General features: G+C 38.5%; 1 protein-coding gene across 1 annotated transcript in view; it reads left to right on the plus strand.

Annotated features, from left to right (window-relative positions):
* PCDH15 (protocadherin related 15) overlaps positions 1-14092 on the plus strand; it is a 350336-nt gene that overhangs the window by 321640 nt on the left and 14604 nt on the right. The window contains exons 30-31 of the mRNA XM_030453000.1: positions 3071-3289; positions 7045-7155. Of these exons, the coding sequence (XP_030308860.1) occupies positions 3071-3289; positions 7045-7155 (330 nt within the window). The remainder of the gene's footprint in view (positions 1-3070; positions 3290-7044; positions 7156-14092) is intronic.

Here is a 14092-nt window from a genome sequence, read left to right on the forward strand (position 1 = left end):
CACTAAATGCTCAAGGCCAAGAGGACATTATTCAGTGCTGTGAGAGTTTAGAAAATTTATATGACCTTATGGCAGCTGGAAATCCTAGCATCCTTTTGCTCCTCATTTTAAAAAGTTCTCTGCAAATCTACTATTATTAGTATCTGCATATTACTTGTATCTACAGGTGAGCTTGTGTCTGTGCATGGAGGCAGTGAACTCTTTCAAATGCATAAAAAGGATCTTTTTCTGAGGCAGACTCTCTTTGTGAACAGAAAATGTGTTATTTTGGTGCTCTTTGAAAACATATGAGTGTCTTTTATAGGATGTTTGTGTGTCTAGTTAAGTACACAGAACTGAACAGAGCTGAGAGGTTAAAAAGTAGTTTTTCACATATGAAGGGGAGGTTATTCATTTGCCTGGTCTGAAAATGTTTGGGGTATCAGCTTAGAAGCAACCTCATTAAAATGCTCCATGTGCCTGCATCAGGAAAATTCTGGAGAATTATTTCCTGTCTTCAGGGTAGAGTTGAGGAAGTGTCAGCTTACTATAGTCAGGAGAGAAATGAAATTAGAGTTTTACAGCTTGACATCCAAAGTTAAGGAGTTTTCACTGGCTTGCAGGTGAACCCATATCTTAGAAGCTGCTTACCCAAATCTAAAAAGAAATTCCTTCTGTGACCACCTTGCCTGTAGTTTTGATCCTCTGCATGTGCTGAATTAATGCTGATGTGCACGATGGCAACATCTGCACAGACTGTGCCACAGCTGCTGCCCAACTGCCTTACATCCAGTGGTCCCAGCCAGGCAGCTGAATCCTATTTTTTTGCATCCAAGCAGAATGTTTGGCTGGAAAATAAAGATACAATTTAGAAGGAATAGATATAACAGCCACACTCTGTTCTTCATTGCCAGCCTGGGAAACCCTGGTATCTCTCAAGATATGCTGATTTTCTTCTGTCCTGAACTTTCTAGACAGATAACCAATGGGAGATTCATACTTTTCCTTCAGGCTATTCTACCTGGCATTTTTATTAATCAGGAATCTCTGGTTACACCAAAGAATGACTCTGGATAGTAACTGTGCTTTGATATTTCTTCCCTCTTATCATAAACTCCTAAAAAACTTTTAGTCCACTTAGATAATTTTGCAGACTGAAATGATCAGTCTCCTTTTTTGTCTACTATGTGAAAAAGGGTTTGATTTATTTGAGAAAAAAACCACATTTGAATCCAGGAAATACCTCCTGCACGTATTAAATAGAAAAGGTCCACCATTAGAAATAAAATGCTTACCCTGTATGAATCTTTTGTGTGACATGTCATGTTTCATCATGGAGTAAATGTGCATGGTTGAGTTATAAACCTGTTAAAATAGGGTTTGCCAAGAAAATGCTCAGAGAATTTTAACAGCAAGAGTGTGAAAATCTCCCAGAGATGAGGTGCTGTCCTACCTGAATGCTTATGCCAGCTCAAAGGACATGTGGCAGGCACCAGTGACATCTAGTGCACAACAGAAGAATCCCAGCTCCTGTCACATTAGGTTTGTGTCTTTTCAACCATCAGTGCGGGTCTTTAAGATGAGAAAAGGGATTTTTGCTCAAATACACATAATTTTTTTTTAAGAAGTCAGGGAATTAGTTGTGAGTATTAGCAGAGCATACTAATACAAAGGAAAATGATTCTTCAAGATGCTTTGTGTGATACTGTGGGTCTGGGAATGAGCAGCCACTGCTCCATTTTGAAGTTAGGATCATGAAGCCTGGGCTGAGCTGTTTGGTGAGCTCTGAGAGCCAGCTAATAGATTTCACACACAGAGGAAACTGAGTTCTCCCCTAAGTGCCAAAAACCCCAGGGACAATCAGTGCTACAGGGGTTTATGAGTAAATTAATTGGAGACGAAATCAATTATAAGAAACCAACACCTATTTAAGAAATGGTCTTTTAGGAGTGTAATTTCTGTTTCATGACCACACTAAGGAAATAAAAGCTTTGTCAAACCTACTTAGATACCCAGAGTTTATATGCAGAAGTCCTCTCACAATATTTTTTTTCTTTTTTTTTTTTTTTTCTTTTATCTTTCTCCTGAAGAACCACTGTATATGTAAGACCCAAGCAGGATCCTCCTCCATCCTAATCAGTTTCTCCTACTTCAATCTGTATAGCCAGAACATACTACTTGACAGATTGGGAGACAGTCAATCCTCACTTTAAACATGATCCACAAATTTTTATTTTCCTTTGCAAGTTAAAGCCTTGGCCAATATATTTTTTCAAAACAAGCCTGAGAAAAAATATTTTTTCAAAACTCTTTAAGTAAATTTCTTTAGCATATATTCATTTTGTTGTCAAAAAGTCATCTGGTGAAAATTTTCAGTCATATGGGAAATTAGGTCATTTGCTTGGGGTTTACATCAGGTACCTGTCTGTAAAGTGGTGATTACCAGGATCAGATACTGATCTTCTTAGACCACGTTTGCTTTTCCAGTCACCATTCCAGTTAACATTTGCTTAGTAACAACGTTGTTCCAAGTTCCTTTCATAGGTGATGCACAAAGGGAAGTTGGACATTCTTACAGGTTGTGAGCAGTGACACCTGACAGCTTGGCTAATTATTTTTGCCTAGGACCTAACTGTCTTAACAGTGTGCCTTAAGGCCTACTTGAAGCCGGTGTTTTTCTGACAGCTGTATAAATAGCTAATTGTTCCTGTAAATAGTAAGGTTAGTCAAGATTGTTCTGGCATCAGGCAGTGTTTGAAGAATGCTTGAAATTTAAATTGGAGTTTATTAGAGGTGTGAAACTCCAAAATAAATGGCCTGCATCTTCTCAATAAAACAAAAGAGGAGAATTTTTTGCCCTGGAAATTAGAATAAGCTTCAGCTGACCTCTCCTGTTTAAGCTGTGTTCTCAACTATATTGAGTACACTGGAATTACCACTGACATAGGGATTTCAGGGAATTACTAATATTCTCTATCAGATAAAGACGAGGAACGTGTTTTATCAGACCAGAGTTATTAACCCAGCTACGCAGATATTCCAACAGTGTTAATGAACTCGGCTGTAATAGTTTTCTTTTGTGCCATGGAAGGTTCCTGGATGGCAAGCTGCTGGATATCAACAAAGACTTTCAGCCATACCTGGGGCAGGGGGGACGCATCCTGGAGATCCGCACCCCGGACGTGGTGGCCAACGTCAAGAAGCAGGCACAAGCTGTCAGCTTCACCGAAGGCGCCTTGCTCGCCCTGGCTGTCATCATCATCCTCTGCTGCATGCCAGCTATTTTAATAGTTATGGTCAGCTACAAACAGTAAGTACTCCTCCTCCTCATGGTAGCAATGCTGCATTTCTTAGTGGAACTGCTTTGAAAATTCTCCCTTGTTGCAACGCAATAATTGTGTAGGGAAATATCTTTAGTTTCCTTCTCACCGTGAGAGTTGGTCAGTGCTTAATGTGAGCTGTACCTGAATGGAGGGGAAAAAAAAAAACAAACAAAAAAGAAAAGGTACTATTTGAAGTAACAAATCAAAAACCAAATTGTGCAGTATGGGCAAAGTTAAGAGGACTCACTTTTTTTCGTTTAAATCCTGAAATGCTCATGGCTAGATGATTCCCTAGCTGTATGCTTCTTAATTGCAAATGCTTCACGAAGAATTGATTTTGAGCCATTTTAGGGCCATCTAAAGCAGCACATACCAGAGAGAACCTTCTTATTATTTCCATTCACCTCTCATAGACTCAAGAGATTTAAGTAATTGGACTTATACAATAATTAAAGGATCAACATCACTAACAAGTTCCTCTCAACTAACCCTTTTAAGGTCCACTCATACTTAAAATCAATGTATTTGGACTTAAAGACTGAATGTTTATTTCTTTATTTGATCTTATGAAAGATTTTTAATTCCACATGCAGGCTTTTAGCACTCTGAATTACCAGCCATTACAAAACCAAAATATAAATAATTCTGTGCATCTTCCCCATCAAGAGGCTATGTTCAACTTCTGTATAAATTGGTTTGCATCTCCATGTCTTTTTATCTCCATTTTAAAACTGTTGACTAGCTAGAATGTAACATACCCTCACTGTGGAAAAACTCTGCTCCCCAGGACCATGTAGAAACTCTTTCACAGTGTTTGTTTTTCTTTTTTATTAGCTTAGTTTTGATGAAAAAATCTTTGCAACCCTTCATTGTATTGAGCATAGTGTCAGTGCTTCTGGAGCCTCCTGCTGCAGCATTGCATCGTGCTGGAATAGCTGATGCACATATTATAGGAAAACAATTGCAAGCTGCAAGCTGCAGGAGGTGTAATGTGGCACAAGATGCCAAATGAAATTTAAACTGTGCCTTTTTCATTTCTGCACTGCAGTTAGAAGTTAGCAAAGCAAAATGTTGGTAATTGTTTAAAAAGCATATCCTACAGGAAAAACCAGCAGCCTGCCTGAGAGCATTTTCAGTAGTGGAAACAGCAAAACAGTCACGGATAGTCGTGCCTTGATGGTTACTGCAAGGTCTTAAGATATTTGCATTCCCATTTCTCCATACAATTTCTGCTGAGGGAAAATTGTCCTTTCAAAGGAGTTTGAAAGGGCTTGAAAAACTTGTGCGGTTGGAAGCGCATCTGGAAACTGCTTTACTTCTCCCCAAGTTGTGTACAAAATTTGCTTCCAGGGAAGCTGAACCAGTTCCACCTGCAATTCATTTGTTGTTTTTGTTGTCTGAATTGTCTGTTTCTTTAAGAAATCTAACAGCACTGTTTTTTATTTGTATCTGTTAGGTTCTGAAAAGTTTATAAATTTTAAGTGCTCTCAGCAACCTATCTTACTTAATTTCATTTTAAAAACTCACATTTTTGTTGTCTAGAAGTATGACTTGGACTTGGTATTACAGCAGACCAATGTAAATTAAGTATACCTTTACAAAAAAAAAAAAAAAAAAAAAAAAAATCACTAAAGAGTGCCAAAGAAAACAAGAAGGAACTTTAGTGGTATTATCAACACCAAAAGCAATCCCAAGCCTTATGGTTTGGGTTTGCATTACAGCCTTTTTTCTCCTTTTCAAAGGGATTTTCAGCATTTTTCTTGATAACTTTCTGGCAAAGTAGGTGCTTCCATCTGTCAGTGAGTACAGAGGTTATAGCAGGAGAAATCTAACTGTCATACTCACAGCACATAAGATGGAAATGGTAAGATTTGTCACCTGTTAAAACTTCTTAAGTGCATAGATCCATTTTTCATTGCTTTCCATTTAAGACATCAGCTTAATAAATTTTGTGAAAAAAAGTTACTGAGAAGAAAACAAATTTATGAAATCATCACAGTCAAAGTGCAGCTCACTTTTTACATTTGTGTCTTATAAACAATCCAAAATCTATAATAATTCTTTTGTATTAAGGTAGTGTTTTTGAAATGCACTGTCCAGTACAAATCTGAAAGGTAACTATAAGTGATGTTACTAATCACAAAAGACCAGTGTCTTCTAATTAGCAACCAAAAATAATACTCCTTCACTGAAGGTGTTTTCTGTAGCATTCTTAGAACATGTTAAAATGAGAAAGCAATTATAAAAATGTATCCCTGATAGTCCACCTTCCAATATTTCTATTGGAAGCCTTCAAGGCAGCGTTGGATGCATCTTAGAGCAACTTGATCCAGTGAAAGGTGCCCCTGCCCAGGGCAGAGGGTTGGAACTACGTGGTCTTCAAGGTCCATTCCAACCCAAACTTGTCAGTATTCTAGGATAAATATCACAAGGTATATTCATGTTTTCATGTCCCACTCTTCTATGTGCGTGTGTAACAGGGACCTGTTCTCTGTCAGCCCACAACAGTTTTCCCTGATGTCATTTATGTTTATGCTGACTGCAAAATTGTTTCAAGAGTAGCACAAATAGCAGCTTATCAGCTCTGGAAATTATGATTCTGTAAACATGTCACTAATTTTGTGATTTAATGTGTGGGATAATCCAGAAGCATCTAGTTTATTACTCCTATTAGGTTCGTTGTTAAGCACAATTGCTGCAAACATAATTAATTGAACCTTCCTTTTTATCTCTTTTTCTTTTTGTGCATAACAAAACAGATTCAAAGAGTAAGTATATGTTTTCAGCTTTGTTTCTAACACCTTGTGTATGAATACTGACATCCCACCAGTCTTTATTTATAAGAAGGGCTACTTGGCACTTAGAAAAGGTAACAGGTTCACCAGCCTGCACCTGAATGCTATGTATGGCAAAGTTAAGAGTTGTTCTTAGGGTTACTCACTGTGTTTGATTATTGCATGCTAATGCATGTTAAAGAGACCATGATTCATGACATTGCAAGTTTTCTGCAGAGAAAAAAAACAATTATTTCCATGTGTATGGTATCACTCAAGTAGACAAGTGCACGTCAGGAGGGAGTGCAGAGTGAGATTTCCCTGGGAAGGGATCAGGTATTGACCACCCTCAAAACCAGAGAGAAGTGGATCAGTCCTGTCAGTCCTGTCACCTCAGTGGCACACAAGAGGGACCAAAGTGTTTGGTTTCTAGATAGAATATAGACATTTCTTTGAAACTGAAAATAATTTTTTCAGGAAAGCTGCTGAGACAGAAATTTCCTAGCCAGTTCTAATGAGAAAGGAGTTGTAAGTGGTAACTTTGCCAGAGATGGTTTTTTTGTGTTTAAGACTAAAGTTTCTTGGCACTTGAATGAACAGCTGACCAAAGTGCTTGCTCTGTCCACTGTTTGCCTTGGGCGGACAGAACACAGATAAACCTCCCGATGAGATCAATGTCAGAGAAATCACTTAGGTTATTTCCTGGGAAACAGTTGCCTTGGTAGTGACACGCTGAAGGTCAGAAGGTTTCTGTCCTGAGGGATCTCTGGGATTCCACCACCAGAGCACACAGGAGCTGGAAAAGCCAGGAAAATATTATCGTGTTATTACTTTACTCTGAGAAAGACAAAATGCAGGGATACTTGGAAAACTTCAGGAAAAAACTAGAAAACTTGACATCTCAGCTCACATTGGATCATAGAGCATTTCTAATAAGTATTTCTCCCTCCCTGCATGGCTCATCAAAGGAGACAGGCTGAGTGTGCAAAGACTGCAAGAATCCAGATGGCTTTACCAGCAGGGAAACCAGACAGCACTGCTGCCAGTAACCTCTATGAAGAGCTTGGTGACAGCACCATGTGAGTATTCCTTGTCCTACATCAGTAACATTGTTAGTGACCAAAGGCAGGAGTCACTTTCTAGAGGTAGCACTTCCTGCAGTCAAAAAGGGTTTTCTGCCAGAAAGGGTCTTTCACCTGTGCTTGGGGTTCTCAAACATCCACAAAATAAGTAGAATGACTCTGTAAGGAGAGAAAAAAATACTTCGACCTGCTAATGAGAGTTTCTTGTAGGGCATGGAGGAACCTGTAACTGGTACTTGGCAAAAACCTGGGTATAACCAGATGATTTTTTTTCTGGAGCGAGAGCCTCCAGCAGGCCATTGCTCTCAGGCCAAGCCAGCACACCACATTTTTCAAAGCTGCTGATTAAACACAACCTATGAAACTGCATCCTCAAAGTCTCCATTTACTGTAGTAAGAAATATTCTATTGGGTAAAGTGGGCATTTTTGTTCTAAATTTTGAAACTGTTTGAATATTGAAATTAAAGGAACTATTAGAGAACCCCTGACAGTCCAATAAATATATCTTTTACTTATTATGTTCTCCTAAATTAATGTTAGTGCAAAGATGCCTGACTTTTCCTGCTTCCCTGCATCTGAAGTTTATGGACTCCAACAGCATTGGAACACTCAGTGTGAAAACATTGCAGCTGAGAATAGCCAGATAATACTTGTGTTACACTGAGGAGTTCTGTTGGTCAGCTCACTACACTTACTTACATATGTTAGTATTTTAAACCCAAGTAACACTGGAGAGCATAGCATCAATATATGTGTTTGGAGAGAGCAAGCTGGTGGTGGTGTTGATTGCCCAACTTCTGCTCATTTTCCAATCAGTATTTTCTTTTCTCAGAAAGCTGAAATTTTACAACTGTTGTGATTGAGTTGAAATGCTCAGGAGGTGTGACAGAGCATGTCACTGCTGCTGTAGCTCTGAACACTGGAGTGCAGTCTCTGCTTTTGAAATAATCCTAAAGTTAAGCTTTTTCCACATAGAGGAGCTGTGACTGGAGCAAGAATAGCACCTCCTAACTGCTGAGTTTCCTCCCATGCCTTTTGCCTGAGGGAAGTATTAAATCTTGGGCAGGAAGCAAAGAAAAACTTGTGTTTGAGAGTAGCATGTAGTCACATTTTGGAAGGTCAGCACTTCTGCTTTGAACAACCTGAAATCACATCTGGACACTTGAACACCCAGTGAGGTGACTTGCTGGATTTCATTTCCCCTTTCTTTTGCATTTAACTAAATTTCTACTTAAATTAATTATTCATTTCCACTACTTTTACTGTCAATGATGTAAAGCTGACTATCTGTGGGAACTGGATATCACAGTGGATGAATCTGTATTCCACATTGATGAATATCTATGCTAAACCCAGAACAAGCCTTGTCATGCTGGGTTTTTAACTGGGCTTTTAATACTTCTTTATGTTCTGCAAAGCATAGCTGCAAATTTACTAGTTTGCAATATTGATTCTGAACCTTAATTTTTGTTATTTTTGTTATTTTTTATTCAAACCAGTTTTCACCTCACTGAAAAAATGCCATATTGGGAATTTTTTTTTTTCTCGCGTGTCTTTGCATGCAGCTAAGATATACTCATGTCCATCATGTTAAGGAATTGATTAAACATAAACTAGTAAAAGTCCTTACAAGATAAATAAATATCTATAGGCTTTAAAAGCAGGTAACATGCCTCAATAAAAATAATTACACATTATCATTCTTTTTCTATCAAATATTTTATTTCAAGACACTAGTATACCTTAAGAAATTATTATTTGGGAAATACCTTTTATTAACATTTTTCATGAATTGTAATAGAGTATTTTCCATCTTTAGTTGTCCTAAGACAATCTTCTTTCATTTGTGGTGCTGCCTGTCTGTTTGGGATTTTTATTATTATCCAGTCTTTATAGCAAATGAAATGGAACCAATATCTTTAGTTTTAAATCTGCATTATCTCACAATTTTTGTTTTTCTCTGTCTTTGGATACATAGGCATCAGTAAGTAACCTCATTTCACTATTTTAGTATTTCTAGCTAGTAGAAACACTAGTTAACTTTCCTTTCTGTAATTCCCATTAAACCTTGCAATCTAAAACTCATTTTATTTGTCCATTGTTCAAGTACAGGTAAGACATTTACTGTGAAGTTTCAATACTTCCATGCTGCCTTATCTTCTTCTTGGAAGTAGAGATGAATTTTGATTGCTGAACTTGAATGACATTATTTCTAAAGCCAAATAGTCCTACTACCTTAAAATTAAAAATAAAAATAAAATTAAAAAAAAAAAAGAAACAAAACCAACACTGAGATCATGCACAGAGGTTTGCTTTCAGTTCGTGGACTTAAAGGCCTCATGATTGGAAGCAAGCAAAATCTTGTGTGCTATTCACAGATACTTTTCTTTCAATATGCAGAAATGTGCTTCAAGCAGATGAGCTGACATTACTCATTGATGAAAATGCCTGTACATAAACAGAAAAAGATTGCAGAAACACCTCATCTTTGAGAGGCATTTTGTGAAGTGAGGAAGGAACAGAGAAGCTTTTGAAATAATCTTTTCCAGTAGCATAAAGGTTATGTCATATTGCATGAGCCTTCTAAAGGGTTTCCTTCAAGTTCAGAATTATTAATTCCTCTCACTTCTGTATAGATTGAGGGTGCTTAACCAAACTCCAAGTATGCTTCTTTATTAGAATAAAGAATTAGTTTTATTTTTATGTGAAGTCTATTATTTTTCATCCAGTTATATTCTGCCCAGGGGTAGGCCTTAGGCATACCTAAGGTTTTTTGAGAACTGCAGTGCTTGTGGAGAGTTTATTCACTGGTGAAATAACTTTTGTTATTTTTGTTGGTTTTCTTGGGGTTTTTGTTGGCTTTTTGTTGTTCACAAATGGGACAGTGATCCCTGAATCTGTGCAGTGTTTCTTCTCATCAATCTACTCAGGTCCCTGTCACCAGTAGGAAGCTGCATTTTCTCTGCTGGTGATCTCACAGTGAAAACAAGAAAGGTGAAGAAGCAAATGTGTTTCATTACTAAATACAAACCTGTGGGAGATTTTCACATATTAAATAACTTAGAGGAGATGTAATATACTTTAATTAACTCCTGTCCTGCATCTAGTTATTTAAAATTCACTTCTGGTTTTGCTAGGGAATATTTATCCACCAGAGATTAAACTTTCATTAACTTAGATTTGGTAATATTTTCAGAGATATGAAAAAACAACACCAAAAAAGAGGGAACAATCTGGCAAACAGGTATAAAACTTCATCTTCCAGTATTCATGTAATCATGCAGAATTTTTTTTCCTCCTTTTCCTTTTGTTAATAAAGCCTAACTTTTATCCAAAAAGCTAAATATTAGCACTCAAATGTTGCTAGAGACAAGACTTAGAATTCATAACATAGCATGTTTTATGAAAATATTGGACAGCTCTGTATAGTTTTATATGGCATTTTTTTTTGTGGGTGTATATAGAAGTCATTGCCACTTGTGCTATGCTGCAGTTGTTTAACTGCAGAAAATAAGAAATTTCTATGAGTGGGATTCAAAATGGGGAGTACCAGTTGTGGGCAGAGGACTTATAAGTATATTTAGTATTTCAGAGAGCTTTTTAGATTAGGTATCTTTTTTAAGACTCTCTTTATTGCTTTATTGTTTTTTGTTTTTTTGGTTGGTTGGGTTATTTTGGTTATTTTAGACAACACATATTTTGTTTACAATATATTTGTACATGGCAGCAAAGGAAATGCCTTTTGATTTGGTCTCATTGCTAACAAGGGTGACCTGCTCTTTGAAAGGATAAGGGAGGTGGTTTTTAGCTCTATCTGATGATGACCAAGATACTAAATTTGTAATAAGTAAATAAATCACAGGGAAATAAGTTTACTTTCAGCCTCAGGAAATCATTATTTAAAATAGGGCTGTAAGGGAACACACTTCTATCTTGACCATTTAGACTTCCTGATTTTAAAATCCTGTTTATCTTAAAATCTGCTCAGAAATATATGGTTTTAAAAATATTTGAGGAAAGTGGATTGATAAGGCACTCAGAGGTGCCAGATGAATTCTAGAAAATGGTGAGACACCTTAATTTTTGAGGTAGAAATTCTGTGTAACTCAACTGCAGGGGTTTTTCACTGGGGTTAACTTGATGCAGAGATGAAATTCATACACATATTGGTATTTCTTTATCAATACATGTATTGTAAATGCAAGAACCAATGCCCAGCTTGGCAGTTCCTTATGAATATATCTCAGAATGGTGTGAGCATGACCCACATCTCAGCTTCTACTGTCATTCTCACAGGCACTCTGCAGGGATGTGCTGGGGTACCCCTGGGTAACTCCTCCTGGGGCTGTGATTTCAGGCTCAGCCCATTCCCAAGTTCTCATTTTGCATGTGGCCTGTGGCCTGTCTGACAAAGTCGATGCCTAATCCTATCCATGTTTTATAGAACAGCACAGTTTTGATGCAAATTATTATAGAATAATTTTCCCTTGAAAATCCCTCTGGATGTTTTGGTTGGCAGTGTGCAGTGTGGCATCTTGCCATTTGAGTGATGGGGACACAACTAGACATACATGCAGGACACCACCATGATTCCACGCTCTTGTAGATAGGTTGTATCACATAACTACATAGCACTGATGTTTTATGTCACCGTGCAGGTAGGCTACAGTATTGATTGATACTTTTGAAATCTAAGGGGTTGTTTTCAAGAGGTTAACTTAATTTTTAACCTGCTGAATAGCTCAAAATATGTTTTGATTTTGCTTCCTCAAGTCCTCTCCTAAAGAAGATGTAAAAGTAAATGTCTTGCCCAGTAGTCTAGTAAATGTGGTCTTCCTGTTGGATAGTAGTAGCTTGCTTGATGTAATGGCTCTGATTCATAAGTTCTTTTTTTTTCTCTTTCATAAGTGTCTATGTCCGTGCATGTTTCCTCACATGTGATTATCTTCTTTTCTTTCAAGTCTTTTTCTTCTCTACCATTTCCAACAAAGCAGGGGAAAAAAGTCAGTCTTAGAAGAAGGAGACCGTCAGAAAGTTATAAGCAGCTTTGCTTCCCGTGCCATTGAGGCTCACAAGAAATCTAATATCAATGGATCACTGAAAAACAACCTGCCCAAATCTTCAAGTAATATAACTTTTTTATCTGATGAAAACCCATTAACAACTCGAAACCCATTATATGTGGAAGGGCTCACTCCAAGTCCCACTGCTGCTGGGTTTCTACAGAAAAGAAAGAATACTCTAGCTCCTCTTTCTCCTTCGGGCCTCCTCTTGAGAGATGCCTCTTTGAGAGGCAGTCACCGTGCATGGACGGTGCCGGCTCATGTCACCAAGAGACACGCGCCTGCCTCTCTGAGTAGGCCAGTTATCATGGACCCCATCCAGTGGCAACAGGAAAGACTCAAAGCAGCAGAGAATGAAAGACCTGAAAATCAACACAGCAGTGTTGATATTAGCAGTCCACTATTTGAAAAAATAAGTGGCCCCAAGTTAACTGTAAAAGAGAAGGCGAGACAGTTTGAGCAGCATGCTTCGCAGGAAATGAAGCAAGTAAAATCTCCCGATGTGAAATCCATCAGGTCATCAAGCATCTGTTTCCAAGAAGGAGAGAACATGCTAGCACAGTCTCCTAAAGTTGTGGCTGCTTCTCCTTGCCTTCGCTCTTCTCCTCTGTCCACTCCAACACCTTGTGCTGAAGTAGTTGAAGTGGAGGCCTCTGTGGTCCCCTCTGTAGTCGTCACTCACTATGACTCTCCTGAAGAACTTTCTCCTCCACCAACTCACAAACCAACTCCTCCATCTTCTAGGATAAAGAAACCAGTTTGCCAAAATCTTCTAGCTCCTGAGATCAAAGAAGTTGTAGAAAGCATTCCAGATCCACCTAAATTACCCCCACCCCCACCTCCACAGTTGCCACCTCCACTTCCAGCACCACCTCCATCCCCTCCCCTGTTGCCACCACATACTCAGCCTCCAACCACTGCTTCTCCTTCTTCTTCTTCATCTCCTCTTAGCACTGAGCACCTCTCCCCTGCCAGGCATTCAAAATCCCCTGCCAAACAGCCAGCTCCACCACCACCGGCCGCAGTGCCAGAGCCTCCTCCCCATAGGGAGCTGAAAGGTATTCTTAAAAATATTCCAAATTTAGCAGCCATCGAAAAATCTGTGGCCAACATGTACAGCCAAATAGACAAAAACCACATGCTGCCCAAACACGTTGCTAAGCATAAACCAGTTGCAACACCAGAGCTGCCAACTCCAGAAGCTGTGGCTGAGCACAACCAGCACAATGGCAGCTTGAGCTGTGTTGTGGAGGATTTTGAGAAACACTTTCCGTCCCAGTCAACAGCACTGTAATATTTACAGTTGGATGTTTTCTGCATGTGAAATGTTGAGTGTGATGGCTCTAATGCAGCACATGGTATCTGCCTCAAACTCTCTAGAAATTCAAACTTTCTCCCTTTCTCTGCTTTATATCACTACTTATTCACTCCCAAAAACTGAGACATTGTCTTTGCTGGTCACTAGGCAATTTGTAATTTATAATAATTCTAGAGACTCTTCTGTCAGAGCTATATTTTATTGTTCTATGATGCTGATTCTTAGTCTGTTTATAAAAAATTCTTGGGTAAAACTGTCCATTTTTACCCAGGGATCAGCCACAGAGGGCTTGATACTGCTTTACATTAAGCATTCTTCACTGTATGTGATCTAAGTAAACAGAGGGCTTTTTCTGCAGCTGTTATTGGAATCTTTTGTTTGCCCATAGAATGTTACCCCTGGGAGGAGTATTATTGTCAAATGCTGAATGTCAGAGAAAGCAAGTGCCAGTAGTAAGCAGGCTCATCAGTGTGAGCTGGAGTTAGTGCAGCAATGCATTGGTGTTTTCCCTGGGAGATGAGGCAGGGCTCTGCTATGCTTGCTTTCAGGTCA

This window comes from Calypte anna, chromosome 6 (assembly GCF_003957555.1).
Source record: "Calypte anna isolate BGI_N300 chromosome 6, bCalAnn1_v1.p, whole genome shotgun sequence".
Taxonomy (NCBI): Eukaryota; Metazoa; Chordata; class Aves; order Apodiformes; family Trochilidae; genus Calypte; species Calypte anna.